General features: G+C 42.0%; 2 protein-coding genes across 3 annotated transcripts in view; one reads left to right on the top strand and one right to left on the bottom strand.

Moving 5' to 3' along the window:
• The window catches only part of LOC141800664 (uncharacterized), a 38924-nt gene extending 34083 nt beyond the window's left edge, over window positions 1-4841 (top strand). The window contains exons 9-11 of the mRNA XM_074683353.1: window positions 3534-3616; window positions 3735-3831; window positions 3949-4841. Coding sequence (XP_074539454.1) covers window positions 3534-3616; window positions 3735-3831; window positions 3949-4107 — 339 coding nt within the window. The 3' untranslated portion in view covers window positions 4108-4841. The remainder of the gene's footprint in view (window positions 1-3533; window positions 3617-3734; window positions 3832-3948) is intronic.
• A 390-nt stretch (window positions 4842-5231) lies between these two features.
• The window catches only part of zfpm2a (zinc finger protein, FOG family member 2a), a 128860-nt gene continuing 109352 nt past the window's right edge, over window positions 5232-24739 (bottom strand). Inside the window, exons 6-8 of one of the 2 annotated variants that reach the window (XM_074683352.1) lie at window positions 10522-10728; window positions 9668-9895; window positions 5232-9075 (exon numbers count right to left, since the gene is read on the bottom strand). In XM_074683352.1, the coding sequence (XP_074539453.1) occupies window positions 6503-9075; window positions 9668-9895; window positions 10522-10728 (3008 nt within the window). In that variant the 3' untranslated portion in view covers window positions 5232-6502. The remainder of the gene's footprint in view (window positions 9076-9667; window positions 9896-10521; window positions 10729-24739) is intronic. The other variant, XM_074683351.1, reaches the window with a different exon arrangement.

Raw genomic sequence — 24739 nt, 5'->3', positions numbered from 1 at the left:
TCATGTCCCGTCTCCCACTTTTTTCTCCTTCTTTGAGTTTTTAGGTAATACATTAAATTTTATTTGATTTCCCCCCAGTTTTTTTTTTAGATTACTGTTGGCTTCTGGGAAGTGTAGTTCTTTTCACTTGTGTTACAGCGTAGGCTTATTGGAAATGAACTACAAAATTATATTATATCTTCCTGATTGGTTCCTGCTCCCGTCTGCTCCCTTCAACTTTTTATATCCTGTACCATCCCAGTACTGTGATTAAAAGTAAAGTTGACTCCCATCCCTCAGGAATCCTAAGGGAATCTCCTGACCTGCAGGATTCCAGAAAAAATGCCAGCTTCTAGCAAACACTACTAGATTTTCTTCATTGTTACTTAATGACCAGTTTAATGGTGTTCTGTTTTGTCTTGTTTACATTTTTGTTTCTAAGTTTATGGTGGAATTGCCAACCAACGCTGCCTCCTATTATTCATATAAGTTGGTTAGAAACAGCAGAATCTGATAAAGATGAGCCATTTACCCCTATTTATATCAGTAAGATTACGAACAATGCCTGAATGTCAGCAACCAAATATACAAAGAGTTAAGATAGCTATATAAAAAATGAACATGTGTTTTCAAAAAAAGATTGTGTCATTTTTAAAAATTATCTAATAAAGATATTTATTTAAAAAGATGGTGTTTGTAAAATGTCGGTGCATGCTCAGTTTCTATGATTATGTTGTGAGTGAGGGTTAAGGCCACTGAAGGACAGTGATATCCTCTTCTTTAGGGATCAGCTAATCTAAACCTTTCACAGAAATTATCTCACCAAGCGACAGGATAAACCAAGCTTCCTCACAAAGATGAAAGCTTCTGTTTCCTTTCCCAGAGTCGCTCTGACAGTGTTCCTAAACAGTCTGATTGATTTGAGCTCAGCTAGAAGCGCTCTGACAGTTTTCACACAGTGTTTGTAAACATGTGCTCTGAGATCTCAGTTGTAAACAGATACCCTCTGGTTTCAGAGTGCTCAGTAAAAGGTCTTAGACTGTCAGTATTTAGAGGTGGTGCCTTTAGGATGACGGTTTAAGCAGGCACCCATGTATGGAAAACAGCATATGCTGAAGCTTGAAACTGCAGTTCCTCAAGAGTCCACCTGAGGCTGACTGCAGAAGTAGTAGAAACCACACACACCAAAACAAAAAAAAAAAGTTTTTTTTTTGTTTGTTTTTACTGCAATAATCAAATTTTACAGCCTGGTTCTTGAAGCAGTTTGGGTTTGAATAGCTCCTTACTCATAATTTGCACACACTGCACTGGCTGTTATTTTTGATGACCCCGTAGCTGTCTGCAAAGAGTCTAAAGGCCAGCCTCTTCATCTCATCCTAACGTGGACAAATTTAAGTTGAGTTCAGCATTTCCAACATGGTCTCTGTTGACAATGGGTTTCAAAACTTTGTAGAAGAAACAATGAGTGATGTCACAGAGTGCGCCAATACGTTATGCAGTTTATGGTCCAGAGGCTCAGACCATTTGCTCCTTGTCTTTCACTGCTCTCTGATTTCCACATTCCCCTCTCATCAGCCATTTTATCCAATAATTGCTCAAAAATAAATGTTCTTAAAACTGTCTACTTCAGCATTTAGTCAAATCAGACGAAGCTAAGTTTAGTCAAAGGTAGTGACATGGTCTCACTGTAGGACAGGATAAAGAGAGTACATCACTTAAAGATTTACGTTATTATTGTAAAGAGCTCTTTCTCGTTTTTACCAGTGTATTAGGCTCTAAAGCAGTCATTCCCAAAGTCTGGGTCCTGACCCTCAGGTGGGTTGCCAGAGATTTTATATGGGTCGCCAAATTAGTTTCCAGAATGTTTACATGAAATTCATGGGTTCCTTAACTAGAAGAAGACTCCCCTTGCCTATTTGCTCACTTTTTTTATCGTAAAGGGTCATCGCTACAATATTTACTGTCACTGCAAACATGTCAAAAGCCACACCACCATATCTCACCATATCAAATGAAAGAGTAAAGCTATTGATTACTTTGATTGCTAGTTTCCAAAAGAAGGATTTGAAGTCAGATTCAAAACCTTTTTGACTTTGAAAGTCCAGAGTCACTGTCTGATCTTGGACTGGCACCAGCTGCAGAAACGGAGCTTGTTGCAGTTGTGCAGCGACGCCACACTGAAAAAAAGACATGAACAGATGCCTTTACTTCATTCTGGATGAGTTTCGTGAGAATCTTGTCTCTATCTTGTCCTGAGTCCAGTATTTTGCTTCTTATCTCTTTCACAACCACATCAAATCGAATGAAATAGAGTAGATTTTTTTTTCTTCTCCGTCACGACTGACAGAAAATTGACAGGCCCATTAAAACAAATACAAATACGAATTGGAGTTTTCACAAAAATGAAGACAAAACACAGAAACAGAGTGGACACTGCGCTCAATACGTGTGTTGTGCTCTCATCTTGTGCATGACTGGGAAACAATTCTGAAAAGCAAGCAGGCTAACCCGTCACAGTAAAAATGTAAGTATTTTTTAGAGTGTAAGCCCAACAAAGTTGTAATGCATTTGCCAAATATGTCTCTAAGACCTGTTAGCCAGTACGAAAGATGTTTTTTTTTTTTATCTTTGCAAATTTATCCTGTCAGTCGATTTACAGATTGGACATATTTTGGATTGGGTCCAAGCTGCAACCTCCAATCTAAGAATATGAGACAATGCTGAAGTGCTAAAATCTGCTGTTTCTGGAGTGTCCGCTTGAGGCTGGCTCCAGAAGTCTCATACACACCAAGCCAAAAAAAGCCATTTTCAAAGCAGAAATTAACCTATTTACATCCTGGTTCAAGGGGGGTGATTTTTTTTTCTAACTCGGCCGTTCAGAGGATAGTAAGATCGCGAGCTCCCCCAATAAGAGGCACAGCTGAGGGTCACGTGGCAAGGGCCTGGCAAGGGCAAGGGCTTCGCCTACAGCCCTATGGCTGTAGGCGAAGCCCTTGCCACTACCAATATGGCCGCTATAGCCGATGGGCTTCATTTTCTGTTTCAGAAACAGACAGGTGACGTCAGCGAGACTACGTCCATGTTTTATACAGTCTATGATTGGGTCACCTTGGCTTGATCTTCCAAAACTTGGGTCCCCGGAAAAAAAGTTTGGGAGACTCTGCTCTAAAGGATGATAGTTTGTCAGCAGTGTAATTTGACTGGAAAAATCAGACTAAAATGTGTTTGAGCTCCTTCATAATTTTAATCATGAAGATTGTTAAAGGCTTGACTTTAAATCTAGGACAGATATTTCAGTCTGATTGGACACTTAAATGCAGATTACAGTCCATATTTACATTTAAGCTGTGTGACAGACATTAAATTTCAACTACCCATACAACAGTGTTGCTGGTTTCATTTCTTTGTTTTTTGAAAGAGGAAAGAGAACAATTTAGAGCGTTCTGTTTTGTGATGGTATCTCTGTCCTGCCTGACTAATGTTTTTTTAAAAAGTACCGTGTTAGTTTATTTATCATTTTAATGATTAATTTTCTCACTTTCTACCCCTAACAGAAGTATCTACTCAGTAACCCTGCCCACCAGAGCAGTGCGGTGGATGAACATTACTTTCTGAATGAAAGTCTTGCTCAAGTCAGGTATGAAGAGCAGACATCTTTACATTTATTCCTGGATAGTTATGCTACTGTTTGTGTAAAGATCAAAACAAGTTGTAAGATATGAAACTGAATCAGTATTCTTTGTTTTCTTTTGAAGGGATATCTCAAAGTTTAAGCCCCTCTCTAGCCGCACACCTGTGAGTGTTATCACTGGGGAAGCTTTTGACCAAGAAATACCAGAGCACCTCAACCAGGTGAGAATGTTCAACTCTGTATCTCCTCGTCTCATTGTCGTCTCGTGTACAGTTGCTGAAAAATACTCAATAAGCAGTTGTGTAAATCCTGTTGTAAATCATTTTCCCCTGCACCAGATGGTTGCCAGGCTTCAAAAGAAGTTTCTAGAAGAGCACTACCCATCAGCCAATCACATTCACATAAAAGAAGCAGACCGGCGAATGATCTACAAGAAGCCATCTGCCATCAGCGAGCACCTGAGGAGGCTAGTCAACCAGCGACAAGGCAAACAGTAGAGTGAGCGGCGGTCAACATGTAACAGAACTCAACTCAGAGACAGAGTCATTGTTGAATATGTTAAAATCTGCAGTTTGAAAACACTTTTCTGTGGCTCTGCTGCTGCAGAAACTTTCTGAGAACAACAGATGGGGTATGCACTGTGAAATAATAATTCCTATCTTAGATACCAGATTGGTCAGTACAAAAAATGTGAATATTATTTTTTCAAAGATTTAAGTTCTTAATTTAATTCAAATTATCTCTTAGTTCAGTGTCATTGTTCTGCTAAAAAAGAAAGGTGCATTAGTTCTCCATTTTAAGGTCATCTTTTGTATGTTTGGATAAAATGCTAACACCATGAACCTTTATTTTGGACTTGATTGCTTACATTTGTTGTATAAATTGCAAAAATAGACCCCTAAAGCCAAAAACAAGGGACAACATGTCAAATGAAGAAATGAAGCAGGAGTGGACGTGCCAAAAACTGCAGTTTAGAGTGTCGAGTATCCACAGAAAGCACATACACACCAAGCCAAAAAAGCAGACTTTAACAGCCGAAATAAACATGTTTACAGCCTGATTCAAAGTGTCTCTAGTATGAAAAGCTCATTTCTCTACACTGAATGGATTGATTTGATTTTTGAAGATACACAGCAAAAATCTGAAATCTTATCAAGTGTTTTTGTCTTAATTTAAGTAAAAATTGTCTTGTTTTACCTGAAATGAGCCACATTCACCTGACCAGTCTGGAAAAATGTCTTGTTTCAAGTTATTCAAAGACAAACATGAGGTCTGAATTGCTTGTAACAGAACAAGAAAAATTTTCCAGAAGATTTGCTTAAAACAAAAATAATGTCTAAGTACAAGTAACTTTTCTCTTTTTCCATTGGCAGATTTTTTTAACTTGTTATAAGCAATTCAGACCTCATTTTGTCTTTGAATAATTTAAAATAAGAGATTTTTCTAGACTTGTCAGACATTTCTACTGGAAATAAGACAAAATCACTTGAACAGATTGTGGTGTATTAATATCATGAGTTCAACCAATCAGAGGCACAGCTCAGCTGACTGACAGGCAAGCATCCTATAGCTGTTAGTGTGGAGGCTCAAAGCCCGCCCCTTGAGTTCAGCATTTCTAATATGTTTTCCCTCAATGTTCAGATTCAAATCTCTGCCTCTGAAACAAACTGGTGACATCACAGAGACGAGGTCCATTTATTATACAGTCCATGGTAAACGCATCATGTTGTACTTTTGACCTTTTTCTAACCGGTTTGCTGTTAATTTTTGCAAAACTTCTGTTTGAAAAGGCAAAAAGAGGGCAAAAGACAGACCACACAGCAATAGTTTATCCTGAGGATTTAGGTTTAATTATGACACCACATCAAAATAAAAATTTCCAACAGATCTGGAATTGAATTCCATCGATATACATGCATAGCAACAACGTTTTAAGAAACATTTTCTCCCATAATCAGGACATTGGAATGATCATTTTACATCAGTATCCCCACTGACCTCCCACCCATCGTGTTTATCAGCAATAAACTTAATTCTTGTACAACTTCCTTTTTTCCCCTATGGGGTTACAAATAATTATATGCACAATCCCCATTTCATAATACTGCTTTCGGTAATGTTCCCTAATTTACAAAGTATTGCATTGGGAGCAAATTTCAGAAAAGGGAGACCAAAGTTTATCATCAAACAGAAATACAAGTACTATACAAGAATGCTGCCATCCTCATGAAACATCCACTTCTGAGTTGAAGAAAAGAGACAGGGACAAACAGTCACATATGTATGCAAAGCCATGTGTATAAGCCGAAATGTGAGATGCAGGGTTGTGCCTGGTTATCACTCCCAAATGGTGATCTTTTAAGGCAAACAAGTCATTAGTAGCAACCACAAGTGACATTTTGGCCATATACAGAAACTGGTACAGCAAATAAGAATACACAAGTGCCTCAGTAGCTATTTTTGTGTCTAAAATGCATCTCATTTTTGTATTGTCTATTGTTTCATTGAGCCTACAGTACAGTGTAAACAATATGTGTGCTACACAAGAATGACTATACAATAACATTACAAACAACTCTGATATAAATTTCATCTTCAATTTAAATTAAGACTACTACCCCTATTAATACTGATTGTAAAACAAATTAATGAGAAAGTGGCACCAATATTATTCTCGATTCATTTTCTTTTTTTTTAACCAATGATTTTGCATTTGTAAGTCTTAAAATGATGGAAGAAGAAGCTCCTCTTGATTGTCCACAAGCAGTGTTATTCACTGCATGATGCACTATTCCAGACACAACAGTGTACCAAAAAATGGAGAAAAATAGGGTAGAAGTTTTCAAGGAAAGGTGAGGGAAGGGGGGATGAGAAGGTCTTAACCATCGTACCTTATTTTACATGCTCTGCCGCATGTGACGAACAATAAAACTTCTTATGGGTAATAAAGTTTGACAGGTTGTTGAACTGGATATCACAAAGGCGGCAGTACTTGCCGCTCCCAGATCCGTTCACACCTTTGTTGCCTGTGGGTGCAACTTCATCGTTTGGAGACTTAGACGAAGGTGACATGTTCTCGTTGGAGTCGGCCTGGTTCTCGGTGGCCCACGTCGGTGAGGGATTGGAGGGTTGGCTCTCTAGCTGAGGCTGGTTCTCCTGCTGTGCTGGAACGCTACCTGAGCGCTCCTCTGGCTTGTGCCCCCCGTTGACGATGACCATGCCCCGGTTTTTAGGCAGTAGAGGAAGAGGCTCCTTGCCAGGGTGGGGACAGCCATTAGCAGCGGGCTGCTGGGCCGGCTCCCTGGCTGTTCCTGTGTCTGCTGCTCCTCCCACGCTTCCTCCTCCTCCGTTAACACTCTGCTCTTGTTCGCTGGCCTCTCCCTGCATCACAGAAACCCCCGTCACATAATCAGTCGGTTTGATCCCAAAATATGGGGATATGTGTTCAGGACCTTTCACCTTCTTTATTGCTCCCGGGTAAAGACAGTGTGGCAGAAACATACTCTTGTCGTCTTTTGATGGGACGAGCTGGGGCTCAGTGAAAGCCTTGAGTCCTGGCAGAGGGCCCAGGTGAGGTGGGAACATGCCTCCGTTTTGCACCATCACCTTCCCATTCTTGTCACATTTGCCTGGGCTCTTATCGTAGACGTCATCTGGATTGCTACTACTGTCACTTTTAACATCAGGGAACAGAGTTGGCTCCAGGCTGCCACTTTCATTGTGTTGCTGCTGCTGCTGTGGTTGTGGCTGCGGCTGTTGTTGTTGTTGTTGCTGCTGCTGCTGCTGCTGAGCAGCAACAGCAGCGGCTGTTGCAGGGCAAAAGTTCTGTTTGTGCGCAAGGTAGTTCTCAACCTTGTTAAAACTTATTTTGCACACTGCACATTCGTGATAGTCCAACAGTCTTTTGGGGGAGCTACATGACTTGTCAGAGACTGGCGAACACTTTTTGCTGAGGTCGATGGGAGCGTCCAGCTCCTGCGGTTCCACTGTAGCATTCTTGGGAGCCAGAACAGGTTTAGTGACAGTCAGAGAGGCCTCCAGGTGTTTGGGTAATATACCTGGGAATATGTCACAACGGGGGTGGAAGCGGTCTGCTAGGCTCTCCACAGCTTCCTGGGATGTACAAGGGTTCATCGGAGAAACCCCGAGGAAACCTGGCTGGACCATAGGAGGCCTCTGGTGGTCTTGGTCAGGAAGACACATCTCGTACATCTTTCTGCGCTTCCGTGTTCTCATGGTTCTCTGCATGGACGGTACCTTGTTGGCAGACAAGCGTTTGGTAGGTGGGTCATGACGGGTGGCGCAGTAGTACTGCTTGTGGACCATGTAGGTCTCATGACGACTGAAAGTGATGTTGCAGGCTTCACAGGTTGTCTTGTTTGGGTCATTGTCACTCTCCACCAAACCCGTGCTGGGGCTCTTCCCCTCCATCTGCTTGCCGTTCAGCCGCTCCTCAGCCCCAGTCGGGGTCGAGACCTTCTTCCCCTGTCCTGGAAGATCCTTATCAGCCCCTTTAGCGCCTGCAGTTATCATGTCTAAGACATTTGAGTTAAGACAGGCAGACTGCATGAGGTGATTATCTGCATCTGTTGGGTGGCAGCCCGCTAACATGCTAACAGAACTGTGACCGCTGTTGGGGCTCACTGCCTCGGGGACTTTATCTGAGAGGGCAGAGAAGTCCGGGGACTTGGCCATGTGTTGCCAGCGGCTGTTACAATAGTGCTTTTTGTGAACCAAATAGTTGTCCAGGTTGCTGAAGGTTATATTGCATTCAAAACAGGTGGCCCCTTTAGGCATGAGGGGACTGTAAATGACAGGGGGGTAGCTGTTCCCTCCATGGCGCAGCCTCCGGTGAACTAGCTCTGACATTTTAGCCAGAATCTCAGAAGCCTGTGGGACTACTGAAATGTCTTGGGAGAAAGCAAACTGTGACAAGAAGGGGCCCATGGGAAACGTAGGCATGTTATGCTGCACGGGGGAGGAGGCCAGCCGAGGGCTGGAGGGCTCAGACTTGATCCTGGTGTAAGAAAAGCTGGCTTTGCTGCCTGGGTGGGCCTCTCCCTTCTGAACAGACGGCATGGGCTTCTTCTCAGCCTTGTCAGCCTCTGCGTCTGTACTGGTCTCCTTGTTAAGGGCCCCTTTGGGACTTCCCAGCAGAGCATCCTTCCTGTTGGCCAGCTCAGCACGGGCCTGCTGCTGCTGGAGGCTTTCCTCAGACCCCCTGGGGGAATGCTCGGTGCCGTCTCCTTCCCTGTGAAGTTTGCTGCCGTGCCCATGTAAGTCCTGATGCTGTAAGAGTTCCCTGTGGCTCTGAAAGCTGATATGGCAGTGATTACATCTGAAGGCCGCCTGTGACAGGTGAGACATGATGTGATGCTGGAATGTAATAAGAGAATCTGCTGTGTAGTTGCAGATTGTGCATTTCAAGCTGGTGCCAGGAGGGAGGCTCTCTTCCATTTTGACACCTGTGAAGGAGATAAAAGGGAGAAATGCTCAGAATCTTGCCTCCCACTTTTCCTTTAGAGTTAACTGTATAAACCATCAAACAGTCATGCCAAGTCGTCTACTATCCTGGAGATTTTTTTTTTCTCAGGGATAAACTGTCAACTCTACTAGCTGACAGCCGAGTATGTATTCAAGAGGAGATGACAGTTATTTCTCCAAACCTATGTGCACTCACTCCACATGTTATCCTTTTCAAAACAACAACTCCAGCCCCCCCCTAGTTCAGCCCTCTAATTGTTTCAGAGGCCATGGCTATTAAATATGCATCTGCCTATGCATATGTATATACACATTTTTGTGAAAAAAAAAGTAATAATAATAATTTAAAAAATAGTAATAATAGTAATAATAATAAATATAAAATAAAATAAATTATAAAATAAAATAAATTATAAAATGTAATAATAATAATAATAATAATAATAATAATAATAATAATAATAATAATAATAATAATAATTATAATTATTATTATTATTATTATTATTATTATTATTATTATTATTATTATTATTATCATAAAGCTAATGTATCCATGACAGAAGCACTCACCACTGTGTGAGGTGTTTAAGTGCATTTCCAGCGCCCTGGCTCCAGAGAAGCTCTTGTTGCATTGTGGGAAGGGGCAGGTACTTGGTGTATGGTGAGGACCAGTGTCATTCTCCTCCATGACTGTGTCTGGCTCCCTTTGTCTCCCGCTGCAGTAGTACATCAAATGGGCCTGCAAGTTCCTCTCGCTCCGAAACCAGATTCCACAAGCCTTACAGGGAAATATGTCCTCTGGGGAGACAAGGATGTGGAAAAAGAGACTCAAAATTAGGATGGATACTACATTTTAATAATGCACAAAAATCAAAATGTATAGAAGCTTCACACGTGAGCACACAAACCACTGCACTCCTACATTTCTGAGTCTAAGTGTTAGAACGCCTTTTCTCCAAATCCTCTGTTGCTGCTATAAATCGCTGTTTCTACCACTGGGTTGGTGCCCTTACTCAAGGGCAAACGAGAACTATGGACCATCTGCTTGCAGAAGCCTCCCTGTTGAGCTGAACCCAGATACCCCTCGCTAAGTAAACAAACACACTATTTGCATGAGATGTGCTTTTTTTCTCTTTGCAATTAACACATTAGTTCAAGCCTCAGTGTGTTTATTTGAACCCAAAACTTGAAGGTTGATGGCTCTTATCTCCAGTGCAGAGACTCATCTGGGTTAATGTACAGCCGGCGGAGACAACGCTCCTTGTTAAGCAGGTGACTTAGCACAGGCTGTGCACTGTGCATGTGTGAGACAAAACTTAGAGGAGTATGTGAGAGTAAAAAAAAAAAAAAAAGGAAGGGAAGAAAAGCTCATCTGTTCCCAGCTCTGTGTTTGAGTGCTCGTGTCAGTGTGTGTGGACACTCACTGTTGACAATGGCAGTGGGCAAGATGGAAGCCATTGCAGCCTGCTGAGGCAGGAGCTGGATGCTGTCCAGCAGCCTGGCTGGGTACATGCCCTCACTAAGAGACATGTGGTTCACTGCTTGCAGACGGGAGTCAAAGTCCACAGCAAACGCCACCAGCTCCTCACCTTCCATCATATTCTTGGTGGTGGTGCACCACAGCTGTCCACCTTTACAAAACAGAGATAGAGACTGGTTAAAAACTTTCTGTAAATACAATAAGCTGAGAGTCATGTTCATTTTTTCTCATGCGACTTCAAATCCAAACATTATGCAAAACGACATCATATTTGAGGGACAAACATTTGTGTGAATTAATGTGTATGAAAAGAGAAAGAAATAGAGACAGATAGAAACATAGTAAAGATCTATGAATGGGCTGTAAACTGCAGCTTCAATGTCACTGTAGCTCTTTCTCTCGCCTTCTGACCTCTCAAAGCACTGTTGAATTACATGTCACATTCACCCATTCATACACTAAAGACAGAGGCTGTCAAAGCACCTTGCAGTTTAACTCACACTCACACACCAATGGCACAACCACCAGGGGAAGTTTGGGGTTAATTGTTTTGCCCCAAAACACCTTGGCATGTGAACAGCAGGACATTGGACCAACTTCTAAGAGAGTACGCTCATTTATACACTCAGTACTTGGGTTGGGACTTCTTTACCACAAATTACTACACGTACGCTGTGGCCTGTAGGTGATCCGTTGTCTGCCAGACTGTTATTGAAATCTAGATTATTGTGTTAAAAGCCTTCAGCTTTCCTGTAGTTTTGGGTCTCTCATCTTTTTCTTGACAAGTCTCCTGCAGCTGAATATGGGCTTCGGTCGGGCCATTTCCAAAGGAGTTGGGGCACCATGTGAAACAGACAGATTCTCATACCTCGCAAATTATTTAGCCCTTAAGTTACTGCTATTGAAAAGCAAACATCACAGTATGATGTCCTATTATTACATGTTGCAAAAAAGTTGGTACAGGGACAGCATAATGGCAAAAATGTGTAATACCCCCCCCAAAAAAATATAGAAGGGACCTAGACCTGTCGAGGGCAGTTGAGAGATGCTGACTCCTCAAGGAGTTAAGATGGGAAGAATTTCAGACTAAGTGAGCAGATAGTTCAACAATTTAATAATACTTTCTCTAGAGATTTGGAGACACTTTTGTTTAGAGAGTTTACGTTTCTACATAAAGGGTTGGGCTTTAAAAACTTTACTGGGTGGCTGTGATCTCAGGGCCCTCAGGTAGAACCACACGAACAGATTTAATACTCTGGAGTTGTGATATAATTGTCTTGGAGAACATCTTCGTTGTAGTTTTTGTTGCTACATTTTGTGCAAAATCACATTATGGAGTATGTGCCATTCATTGAGAAGTCATGAAATGTTAATTCATCACAACAAGCCAAGTAAGCGTAGATGCCTGCACGGCTGAAGTTAATAATGAGTGAACAAACAGCGCCAGGAGATGTTGCCGTGTTATTAATATGGTTAAATTTAAATGTTGGACATGGATCGTCCTCGTTGGCTAGAAGGCAGTTTGGCTTCAGAAAGAGAAGTTACTCAAAGACGCCAAACTACAAGATGTATGTCAGAAGGTTGGGACCATCACAGAGACAAATCAACAACTAATTATACTGACCACTGAGCAGAATGAGAAAAAAAGCTTCAAAAGTCAACAATCAACCTCGAAAAACATGTTGAGACACACTCAGCTAACTCAAATCAATCAATTTGCTCTGTTTGATCTAAAAATTTTCTTCAGTGATTTTAGTATTTGTTTTGGGTTGTCTTAACTGACTCAATTTTAAGAGGTAAAACCTATTCTTCTTTAAAACACGTGTTTAATACGAAATGTCACATTTAATTAACAAGCAAATTGATGCAATACAAGACTTTTACAAACTTTTTTTTTTTTAACAACACTGTGTGGTGTAAAATATTGAAATGATTCATAACAACAAAATACCAAGTTATTTATTTTCAACATCCCACATCATCCCCTTAATGGCTCTGTAGTGGAAGTCCCTGCATTGGGTCAACTCAACTTTAAAAAGTGTTGTCCACAGCTGGATTGACATATGTGGGTTAAAACTGAAAAAAGTTAAAACTATGATCAAGAAACACAGGCGGATCCTCTTTAAAAGAGACCAACTCTGACTCAAACAGACTGAGATGGAGTTGAAAAATGTGATTCATTAAATGATCGTGTGTCTTTCATTTCGGTGTCCATTCAAGCTGAACAATATACACATATAGATTTCGAACAACATATCTATTATTCTACATTGTTTTTTTTTCCGGGAAGATCTTAAATACTTCAGCAAAGACGATGCCAAACCACACCTAGCATTAGTATTACAACAGCATGTCTCTGTAGTAGAAGAGTCCAGGAGCTTAACAGGCCTGTCTGCAGTCCTCTTTACAAAAAATGCAATCAAGAAGACTTAAAACTGTTGAGCAGCTCCAAACAGGATGGTTAGTCAAAATGTTGATTAAATGATTGATGTAATGGTTCAATCGATTGACTAAAAACAAAAGCACACACACACACACGCAAATATATTTGTGTGTGTGTGAAACTCAGCAAATGCCTATATGTGCCTGTATATACCTTCAGACCTTCGACAGTTCTGTTGTCACCATGAAGATTCAGGGAAGCAAGGGCACATTATTAGATTGTTGGTTTTTGGATTTAACACTCCTCTGAAATCTTCTGAACATATTCATTAAGTCAGAGGAAGGGGGAGGGGCGGGATAAGTAAGGGGAGATAGAGAGCGCGAGTAAAGGTTTTTGCTTAGATTATATTTATCTCAGCACATGACAGGGTTTTCAGCTCCACTTCATTTTCCATTGAAAAGATTAAGGTTTTGAATATGACTATTTACAGAAATGTGGCAAGTGAGATAACAACAAACTATGATACGCTCCTGCTAAATGGCAGAATTAGGACATTGTTTCCGAGGAAAGCTGGACAATTAATTAAAACACGCTGTTAGCTTTCAGAGATGTGCAAACATACCGACGGAGTGTCAGGCTGAGAGGGGACATGTGGTCTGAGCTCTGGCTGATGTGGAATAAAGAGTCCTGAGGAGAGGTATGAAGGCAGAGGACTCATCTACAAAGACCATACATGTGCGCAGCGCTGATTACTCATGTTTACACAAAACCTATAAATCACAGGGTTTAAAAGCACACAGTTGACACAGTGAAGGTGCTTAAGGAAGGCTTTGTATAAAACAAATCACTTGTCTTTGGATTCATTAGAAACTTGCAGATCTTGGAATGGAAATGTATTTTTGTGACATTACCCAGATGCAATATAAATAAATCACTGTTGAGTGAAAAAGCCAAATATTTCAATCATAGATGTACATTTTTAGCTTTCATATCTCTGTCCTGATTGAAGCTCTCTGGCTCTTCCTGTTTGCTGATGAAGCTCCAAAATGAGACGAGCACTAAAGTGTCAAAGGAGTGAAACAGTTCAAGAATTTGCTATCTCTGAACGTCCCATTTATGTGTGTGTGTGTGTGTGTGTGTGTGTGTGTGTGTGTGTGTGTGTGTGTGTGTGTGTGTGTGTGTGTGTGTGTGTGTGTGTGTGTGTGTGTGTGTGTGTGTGTGTGGTTATGTGAATTGTGCATGTCATCACCGCCTTTAAGAGCAGTGCCTATCTGTGGGCCAATCTGCTGCGACAAGACACACACTTCAGGCTGCTCCACTCATCATTTTGATTCTGTCATACCACACACTGCCTGGAGAGGCCCTTCGAATTTTTATCTCCTAATTAAAATAACAAAACTCTCTGCCACTGTCTGCTCAACTTACCATCGAGGTAGATACAAACTGCCTTTGACAGTGGCACTCGTGCTCACACAGAAGTTTCTCACCTCTGAACTGATCTGACGCAGACACGCTCAGCTCACAGAGGGGGGTTTGTCAACTTTCTGTCCCTCTGGTGGTCGGATGAAGTGAGTCCAAATCACAGACATGAATCCCCCTCCAGTTCAAATAAAGAAGTTTATGAGGAGCTTGATGGAAATGTTTCACTGCATTTTGACAGAATATGCACTCAGACTGCAGCCTTTCAGCCAACCAAGTTACAGATCCATCTGTTGTGTGTAAGAATGCTGGAAGTAAATTTCACTGCTTGTCCCAGTTTTACCAAGCAGCAAAATACATTAAGGCATCATTTATAACAGTCACTGAACAAAGACAAGCTGCCCAGATACATGTGGTCTGCCAGCATGATTACAATTTAAACTGTACTCGCCTCAGCTAGGACTGGAAGCTGTGTCACACAGATTTGTTTTTGACACAATTTAATGTATTATTTATCTGTATCCCACTGTTTTCTTTAAGGGGAGCTTATTCGCGCTCTGTTCATACCTGTAAAAACAGCAGAAATAGCAGAGTACACGAGCGTACCTGCAATGCATGTATGCACCAAGCAGTGCATAAGAGCCGCCGCGCTGAAACATGTAATTTACATGCACAAATGCAGATGCAAGGCATCAAGAACAAACAACAGAGGTGTCAGGTGGGCAGATGACAAAAACAATTTTCCATGAAGGAGCTCTGTGAAAAGATTTGTCATGGCTGTTTCCATGACAGCCTTTTCATGACAGGTGATTTAAATCGCAGAAAAACAGGTGAGCCACCTATGACAATGGCCTGAGCTTTATGAATAAGGGAGCAAGGAGGGCTTGTCAAGGAAAGGAGCAAAGGAGCAAAACAGTAAGTCATGAAACTGGGGAAAAGGCTGGGAAAAGTGCAGCTTGTGATTTGCACTTGTTTGCTTGCTAACTGTCTGCAGTGAGCTGCCTTTGTGCAGTGGCCAATGCAGTTGGAATGAAGGCTATTGTCTAAATCCTCCTGCAGAGCACCTGATAAAAGAATAAAGAACTATGACATATTATAAAAACAATGAAGGAATTAAGGGGAGACAATAGGCCAGCTGCCTCATTAAAACAATCAAAAACGGCATCCTGTACGTAGTCCAGATAATTAAAAACCACTGCTTCCTACAGTCTCTCAATACCATATCCACCAGCTCACTGAGGCCCGAGTCTGTGGCTGTACTGGCTAAATGCCCTCTTCTCTTTCTTCTCTTTGATTAAGGCTTTATTTGAAAATAAAGTTGAAGATGAACATATGAAGGAATTCACGGAGCAAAATTATAATTCAAGCCCTTTCCTCCTATAAGTACCTATAAACTAATCAAATGTCTTGGGATGTATCGCGTGGATTCAGGGTGTGTGCCCCCCTCCCCCCCCGTCTCTTAAAGCCCTGAGAGATTTCAAAGTGCAGGCATCACAGGACATTTTTTAATTTTCTTTCTTTGAATGACTTTATGAGAAAGCAAATGTGTACAGTATCTTTATATGTATGTGGGAGGAAGCAAGAATAAAGTGCGAGATACTTAAGCAGAATTTTTTTTTTTCATTCAAACAACCACCACCACCACCACCACCACCACCCGTATCTTAATGAAGTTGCAAACAAATCTCTCATGCCCCGTGCGAAAGCATAGAGACAACAAAGCAGCAGAAATAACAGAAGGGCCCGGATAATTAAACTGGCCTGAAGACAGGTATTCAAATGTTGGTGTGTAAACACCACAACTCTTTAATAGTTTAGCTGTAAAATGCGTAGTTAAGCACATCAGCATTTGCCTCTCCCATCTGTCCATACACATTACTGTTGCAGAGGCCATTACAGTTATGGAGAACAGACTCACAGCACTACACACACATATTATGAAAGGGCTTAGCACGGGGCCTCTTGCCCATTGGCATTACCTGATTGCAAATCAGGGTCATGTTTTACAAAGACCCTCTGTGTACTGAGAGGAGACATGGGCGAGAATCTTTTGATGACTATTTTGAAGAATTTAAAGCCTAAAAGTTCAAATTTATACCTGAAATAATACTTTTATCAGGCCTTATTATTATTTTTTCCCCTTTCTTGAAGTTTTTACCCCCTGTGTTGTAAATGTAAAGGCAGACTTTTTAAAGACATCTTCTCTTCTTCAAATCAGCTCCAGCACCTCTCATTCAACTGAAGGAAAGATGAATCTCAAGTAACCAACACTATATTTAAAAAAAGAAAAGATTTTCTCATGTAAGAGATAAATGACTGTACTACACACAAAAACACAACTTCCCAATCAACCTCCCTGAGTCATGTAAAAATATTCCAACATTATTAATATCTGTATCTGCACCTGACAGCAGAGTTGTTGTGACACTAAACAACAGCACTATACAAATCCTCCTCATGAATACTGGTAAATATTTGGACTGCCTCTGGATCATCAGAGTTGAACACATTAGGGATGACTCATGGCTGTCAACCCTGTCGTCACAATCCCTGGCCAGAGCAAGCAAGTAAGTAAGCAAGCAGGAGAAAGGAAAGCGCTGAGTTAGACCCGAGCTGGAACATCATCACAGCTCACCATTATTGACAGGACACTGGAGGAGAATGAGCTGACTCTAATATTATTTCACTAAGGCCCTGACAGAGATTGACTGTCTCACACTCCATCTCTCTTACACTTTTCCTCCACCTTCCCCGTCCTCTGGTTCGCCTTGGCCAGTAGGAGGCACTCTTCTCATGCTTAAGTGGCGGTGGCTGGGTGATTTGATGTGATGATGCAGAGGCGCCTCAGACATGGCAGAGCAACACAGATGCCACTCTGCCTGTACATCGGTGCAGGTAGGTGCTACAGATCTTATTCTCAGGAGAGAGGTTTGGGTAAAATGAATCTTCTCTGACCTTATTTTGACTTCATAAAAAAAAATGACTCAAATCAAATTTAGCAACTGGATAAAATCACTTTTATTTATCTGTGCTTTTTAATGCTTCATTTTATTCCTGCAGTTCTGTTGCAGCAGTAATTACAAGCATGCCATCCTGCTTTTGATGCTTTTTCAAATTTATTTTTTCATCTTTAAAAATTTCTAAATTGCAGCAGAGCAAACTCTATTTTCCAGGGGCTGAATTACTGTAAATATCTGTGTACAGAGCTCCAGTTTCCTCATCTATCGAGGAGATTTCCCTCCCTGTGCACTGCAGCATCAAGACTCATTTTAACATCAAGTGTATTAGCAAATATAGTCCGAAACAAGGACTCCTGGATAGCCTGAAGCCAAAGGCATGTGGGTCAGAATCCACAAATTAAAAGCCCTCCCAGGGGAGCACCATCCGTGCTGCTGTCTCAGGATTTTACATTTACAGGCAGCACAGATAGTGAAGCAACACAATATACATCACAAAAACTGATGAAAAAAAAAATCAAGCTATGTGAGGCTGCAAAATCTGTGCTGAGTAAAAATAAAATGTTTCACTTGGAAGCTGGAAGAGGTTTCTCTGGCTGGACTCCAGAGATTTATGTAGTTTTTTTTTAATACAATGAGATGAATACTGGCAGGGGGATGTTTGCCTGGTGATGGTGCTTTAATAGTTCAGAGGGGAGAAATGAACAAGAGGATATTTTGTATCTATTAGGATGCAGTGACAGAGCTTAAGTGTTTTTGAAATTTCTTTTACAAAATAATTAATTTTTTATTAAAGTTGAGAAAATGATGGAATTAAAACACTCAGAAAATCCCAAGGGGAAAAATTATTATCCCTGAAAAAAATCTGGAAATAAAAACTTTGTCACTTTCATCTTTTTTATTTTCAGACTTAAATATATTTATTTCTCAAATGCTTCATTTCTAGAGAGAAAACTGTGGACTCTTCATCCTGCAGGTAACCTGTGTAAGACATATGCTGTCACTCTGCTGAATACCTTCAGTTAAAATCTTCTCCTACATTAGCTGTCACACACACACACACACACACACACACACTCACACACACACACACACTCAGCTCCTCCCTGTCTGAAGTACAGTGGAGTGGACTATTTAAGGAAAGCTCACTCCTCTTCTCTCTACCCCGGTGTGTTTTTTTCTTTATTTGGGCAGGTTTGTCCGCCTCAACACTCTATTAGTTATCCCTCTCCGTGGGTAGTGCTACATGTGTCCTGGTTGTGGTCAGTCGACATGTGTTTACTGCGGCCCCTGCTGCGGTGGCAGGCAGGTTGGGGGCCGTCCTGACCGAGCCCCGCTAATAGGACCAGAAGACCCCTCGTGACAGGGCAGCACTACGATGAACACTGCCACAGACCCTACCTCCCCCTCCCTCTCCTCCAGCTGCAGCCCCATGGCCCATGTCCCCCTACCCATCATGCCTCAGTAGGAGCAGGTGAACGGCAGAGGGCCAATGCCGGTGTGCTCAGTTTTCCTGGGAGAGCAATGCGCCATCGCCACGTGCCTCAGTGGTTCCTCCAACATGGCTCCGGCCCTACGCCACATGGACTGGCTGGCCAGTCTATGTGTCTGTGTGTTTTTAAGTATGCTGGTGTGTGTGTGTGTGTGTGTGAGTGTGTGAGGGTGGGGGTTGTATGGTGGATGCCAACCCTAATGCAAATGCTTGCTGTTTAAAAAACAGGAACCCTTTTCCTTCTCTGTCTCTCCTCTTTGGAAAGGTCTATTTGGCCTTCTGGTGCTGGCAGTTTTTTTTCCACTCCAGAAGCAAAGAGAGCCAGAAAGATGCACCTGTCATCCATTTCAAAATTCAACATAACTGATCTGGTCATGAGGAATGGAATTTATGAAGTTGTGGTTTCATAGTCGCATTTTTTAACCAATGTGTGCCTGAACCACATCCAAGTTTTGTATTTGCAAAATTTGTCCGAGCCTTATATGAGCCTGCGCTTTGGTTTCACTGCATAAAACACAAAGAAAACACACACTGTGATGCACGTACGCAGACCATGCATGCCCTCCATCTCAGCACCTCGGCTATTCTGCATACTGCTTCAAGTTGGAGTGAGTAAAATGTTCTGTTTATCCGCAAAAGGAACAACTAATCTAGTGCTAAAAGGCCTAATTTAGTTTGTCACATTGTGTCTCGGTGGCTGGGACATCAGGAGCACAGCCGCTGCCCTTCCTCATTGCCATTCTGTCGTCCTGGCAAGCCCTCCTGCTGCCCCAGGTATCACCACGCGGCCATCTGGAGCCGACATCTGTCTCTCTATTGATCACAAGGGTTTAGCACTTGATCAAACAGACTGCGACAGGAAATTGCTCTTTTCCCCACAGAAAAGGCCAATCGCCTGCATGAGGGTAATAGAGTGGAACTGAGATGCAGCACCGGCACTGTGGGCAGGCAGGCACCAGCACGGCCAGTCAGGCAGCAGCATGCTGGTGTCAACCGCTGTGGAGATGGCAGAGATTGCATGAGAGCTTAAATCCAGTGCCATGCTGCCAAGACCGTGTTTCTAACCTCTCTGCTTATGCAACATCAGTTTGAGAAAAAAAAAACCAGACGCACTCAAATTTATACATATGACTGTGTGTGCATGTGTGTGTGAGTAATTGCAAACATAAACTCAGCTAATACACACACAGTGCTGCACTCCTGATATTTTGGAGGCCTTTCTCAGTGAGTTTATGAAATAATTTAATTCTTAAGGCATCACCTTGTATAATAATATGGAGCTACAAGACTCCAGTCGTCTCTTCCTCGCTGGTATCTCCAGTAAAAGTTCAGCACTCTTGTGACTGAGCTCCAAACAGTTGCTAACACAGTGTTTTACATCTATAAAAGCGTCTTCCCTCTGCTAAGGCATGCTTTGTGGCACTCACTGTCACACCATGTTTAGCAAATACGGACAACTTAATACTGAAGGAGACATTTATTCGGCATTGTAGAAAATGTTTAATTGTTCCTGCAGAGAGGGAGATATGTTTCCCCTTGCCCACAGTGCTGCTGAGGTCGTCCTTTGGAATATGATGCAAATTTAGGATGAACTAACTGATTTCTGCCTCCTCCACCCCCACCCCACCCACAATCCTCTGCCAACCTCATTTCTCCCCAGACATGAGGATTTTTTATTAATGCTGTGACCGGCCCTCCTTTTTTTACTTTTCACAATCTCAAGGCGCCATGGCGAGGTGTGCGAGGTGTTTGCCACTTTTGGCAAGCTGAAAAGATGTAGCCCAAGGAAGAACAAGTGAAAAGTGTGAGGGAAAAAAATATGACCAGGGGACGTGATAAAAAATTATCACCCAGTGTGTTTTCCTGTTTGGTTTTAATCTACATTTAATTAAATTCTTATCTGCTGTGTGCTTATGGCTGCATTTGAATGGCGAGGCTGCATTCATTATGAATGGTAAAATTGAACTCAGTACATTGTGTGTGGCCCACTAAAGAAACAAGTCTCTTATTGCATTGCAGAGCATGCACAAGCTCCCACAGACATGCGGAAAAAATAAGTCAATTAAGATCGGTCTTTAAATTACTGCTGTATCAAAACAAGAGGCAGGAGTATGCTCCATAATACAGGCCTGACAGCAGTGAGAGCAGGGCTGACTGTTGTTAATATATATACACCCCGTTTGATACAGCCTATTGTATTAGCCGCTTTATGGAAAGCACACACACTGACCGCACCAGATTTACAAGTCCGTCACGATAGTTCATAATCGACACTTGCCTTCAATGAATTTAGAGGTCAAATAAAAAAATGGCTGCTGTGGTTTTATATGAGGTCCTCGTAAAGATATCTGGTTCCTGAAAGTTAAAGGTCAACAGCGCGGGGTCATCCCACACAAAGAGGAGAGTGTTTGTGTGACAGCAGACAGTGAAGGGTTAAAAAAAGAAAGAGCTCCAGCTTCTTAATTCCAACATTATTGACAAAAGATTCAGACTCTGTGACAGGCGGTCAGCACTTTATACGCCAAGAACAATATCCCATGTGCAACACACAGACACATTGAAAAAGACCCTGAGCCAACGCTACAAATTTTGGCCTCAGTAAAACCCCAGATCTTCCAGTTTGCTTACTCTGAGTTGGGTGTGTTGGGGGGGACTCCCTGCTGCCGGCCGTGTTTACAGAGCTGCTCTCATCTCCTAGGCCTTGCTTATCCACGGCACTGACACACGGTATTGACATGATTAGGGGTCTGCCTTTGCATAGGGCTGCATGTAGGCGGGAGGAGAAGGAGGAGGAGGAGGGGGGTCGGCAGATGAATGACTCTGGTGCATCAGAGAGGGATCACAGCAGATAATCGTTTCTGACTACTGCGCTGGGGCTCTTAGATCTGGTCTTTAAAATAATGTCAGGAGTCAAGTCCCCTCCAAAGCTGTTCCTCAGGTTATCTCACACATTTGCTGTTTAAATTCTACCAGGACGCAGTCAGAGGGATCCCAGCATGTTTGGATCAGAGGAACCAAACCTTCTCCTGAAGTGTGACAGTTAGCTGATGCTAGGTTTATGGAGGAAAACCTCCTCTCTACTGGGACAACTTTCTATCACAATGAAATAAAGGCATAAAGTGAATATATATCTCTATCTAAAATCAAATTTATCAAATTAATTCACTCAACATGGAGACAAACACCAAACTTCTGCAGCCAACCGCTGAGATCCCAACAGTGTGCATACAGTGCAACATAAATTCCAAAATCATAAATACTGCTATCACTGGAAAGTGAAGAGCCATAAAGAACGACTGCCTGTGTCTGGGACTATAAACCTCTGGTGTTACTCATAGGGAAGAAACACACATGCACAATTTACTGCACTAGATCCCGCTTTGCTTTATCTTCTAAATAAGAACCCTTTATCAACCTCCCACATAAGCAAATTGCATGCAATGTGTGTTGTTTTAACATTTGATACGCTGTCCAGAAGATTCATTTCTCCCCTACAAATTCAATTGTCTCCGCAATATCCTGCTGCCATAGGCATCAGGCCCCATCACCTGTTTGTTATCACCGGTCTTCCTGTTTGGGAGCTCTTGAAATGCTGCCATGACATTGACTTTCAGTTAACAGCAGGTCTCTGAACTTCTCACGCTTGATAGCGAAGGCTGGAAAATTACGCTAACAACTAATTAACATCATAAAGAGCGTTTAAATGGCTGGACGACACCTGCAACCTTCATTTGCACACGCTAACACAAAATTACCTGTGTTTTTATTTTTGCAGATAACGCATGCATTTTTTAACATCGTTCAGAATATTCATTTTTCCATGCTTGGCTTTGAATTGGCATCACTCTCCTTTTTAACATGATACTGTAAAAAAAAAAACAGGCCAAAGCGGGACCTGTCAAAACAAAGACTGGCAGAATTCCTGACATAATTTATACGTGACTTTGTTTGCACCTTGAAGGAAAAAAAAACCACAAATGCACAACATTTTTCAATTCTTTAAGCATGAAATATTTGGAGGCGGCAGACGTGGACCTTCAGTTAGCAGTCCGAGTAACAAAGTGCTGCCTGTCAGTCTGAAACACTTTGCTGGCTGGCTGAACTAAGCTGGTTTAGACTGACAAGTATTCAGCGGTGGCAGCTTCAACTGGCAGGCCTCTGGAGTCCTTCCTCGCCCTGGCTCTGAGGCTCAAAGTCTTCCACAAGACATGGCCAAAGTACAGTCAAGTAACAGTGTTTTCTGAGACCACTCACTTTGTGTCTTTCCTTTAAAGGTCTGAAACAGCTGCTAATTTCCAAAGAGTGGTAATGCACTCACACCTCATTACAAAGCCGCATTATGGACTACAGCCGTAATACGGCTTTAATCTTCTACAAATCATTATAAATGTCAAGCTGGGGCCAGGGACTTCCCAGTCTACTGCACCACTGGCTTAGCCTGCTATACCCTCTTCTCCGAATTAGCTTTAGCCCAACGACCACATTCTCCATCACATCCCCTGAAACTTTCGTCTCTTTTGTTCCAACAATACACGCTCCACCCAAACACCCTTTGAAATGACTTCACCCCCGACCCAAAACAGGCCGTAAACAACCAAACAGAAAACAGCTGATACCCCTGCACCCCTACTTTCCTCCCTTTTTTTTTCTGAGCCTCTTGTAATGAGACGCAACATCTCTGTCTCTCCACTGAAGGATCCAGACTGTCTGTGTGATAGAGAGACTATGGCTGTTTATTAATAATGAATTTGGATGTTTGTGTGTGGAATGTTATCAGCACGCACACAATCCCACCAATAGTTTGCCCTGATGGGGTAGCTGGATTCCTCATTAGCAGAACATATTTAATCCAGAAGTTTCTTATCAAATGTCACACCTGCATCTCTAAATGGCATTTTCACATTCATTCGCCTGTATTTGGGAGATGAGGCTCCAAGGTGCTTTGCAGAGATTAAGAAGGAGAGAGAGTGCAAGCTTATTTTATCATTTAGCGGGTCTGGAAGGAATCCAAGGAGTTTTTGTCTTGTTGTTGTAATTAGAAAGCCTTTTAAGTGATAACGCCTGCATAGAAATATGAATATGTAGTGATCAGGCCAGACCCCCCCTCCTTTCCTCCTCCTCCTCCTCTCCCTCCACCTCATCTTCCTCTGTCTCTCCTCCCTTCTCCCTCTTCCAGCTTTTTTAAAACGTTGAATGCCGAGTTTTTGTTCTATGTACAGAGAGGATTAACTCTTAAGCTTCAGAAGTTTAATGAAAGACTTGAAAGTGTACACTCTCTCTGGTTTCTCGCTGTGGTATTTTTTTCATTGAAGAGTGGACATGAGTACAACTTTTGTTTTTGTACCTGAAGCATAAAGCAGAGACGTTTCTTTCTTTTCTTTCTCCACAAAACAAAATGCGCACTATTTTAACATCTATCCAACTTAAAAATAACTGTTGAATAACATACAGTTCACACTCAGAGTGTGGCTCAGTAAAAAGCCAATGGAGGACTCTACATTTCCTTAAAAAGAGCTCAAATGTGTAATATTTGCTGTTAAAATCCCCTCTTCAGATGAAGTAGCTTGCATCCCCTCTCTGAGCTGTGGCATTTGGTCCCCGTGTAGATCCAGAAAAGCCGCTGCTAACCACCAGGCCAGAGATAAGTGCAAAACTGAGAAGTATTGATCCAGTAATAGTGGTTCACACTTTGACTCTGGCACTTTAACCCTGCAGACATAATGTCATAGCCTCCTCTCCTCTCCTCTTAACACAACCTGCCTATCTCCCTCCAGCTGTCACCTCTCCTAATACGCTCCTCAAAAGCTCCCTTAAATCACTGACATCACAGCACTTTCAAACATTATTTATTTTCCTTCCTCTTAAAAATTAGGTTTGATTTACAATTTGGTAAAATGCTGTCACGTCCCTC

This window comes from Halichoeres trimaculatus, unplaced genomic scaffold (genome assembly GCF_033239565.1).
Source record: "Halichoeres trimaculatus isolate MK-OKI-2021-1 unplaced genomic scaffold, fHalTri1.1 fHalTri1_scaffold_12, whole genome shotgun sequence".
In the NCBI taxonomy this organism is placed as follows: domain Eukaryota; kingdom Metazoa; phylum Chordata; class Actinopteri; order Labriformes; family Labridae; genus Halichoeres; species Halichoeres trimaculatus.
Note: the sequence above shows the minus strand (reverse complement) of the source record. Positions and strands in the feature narration are given on the sequence as shown.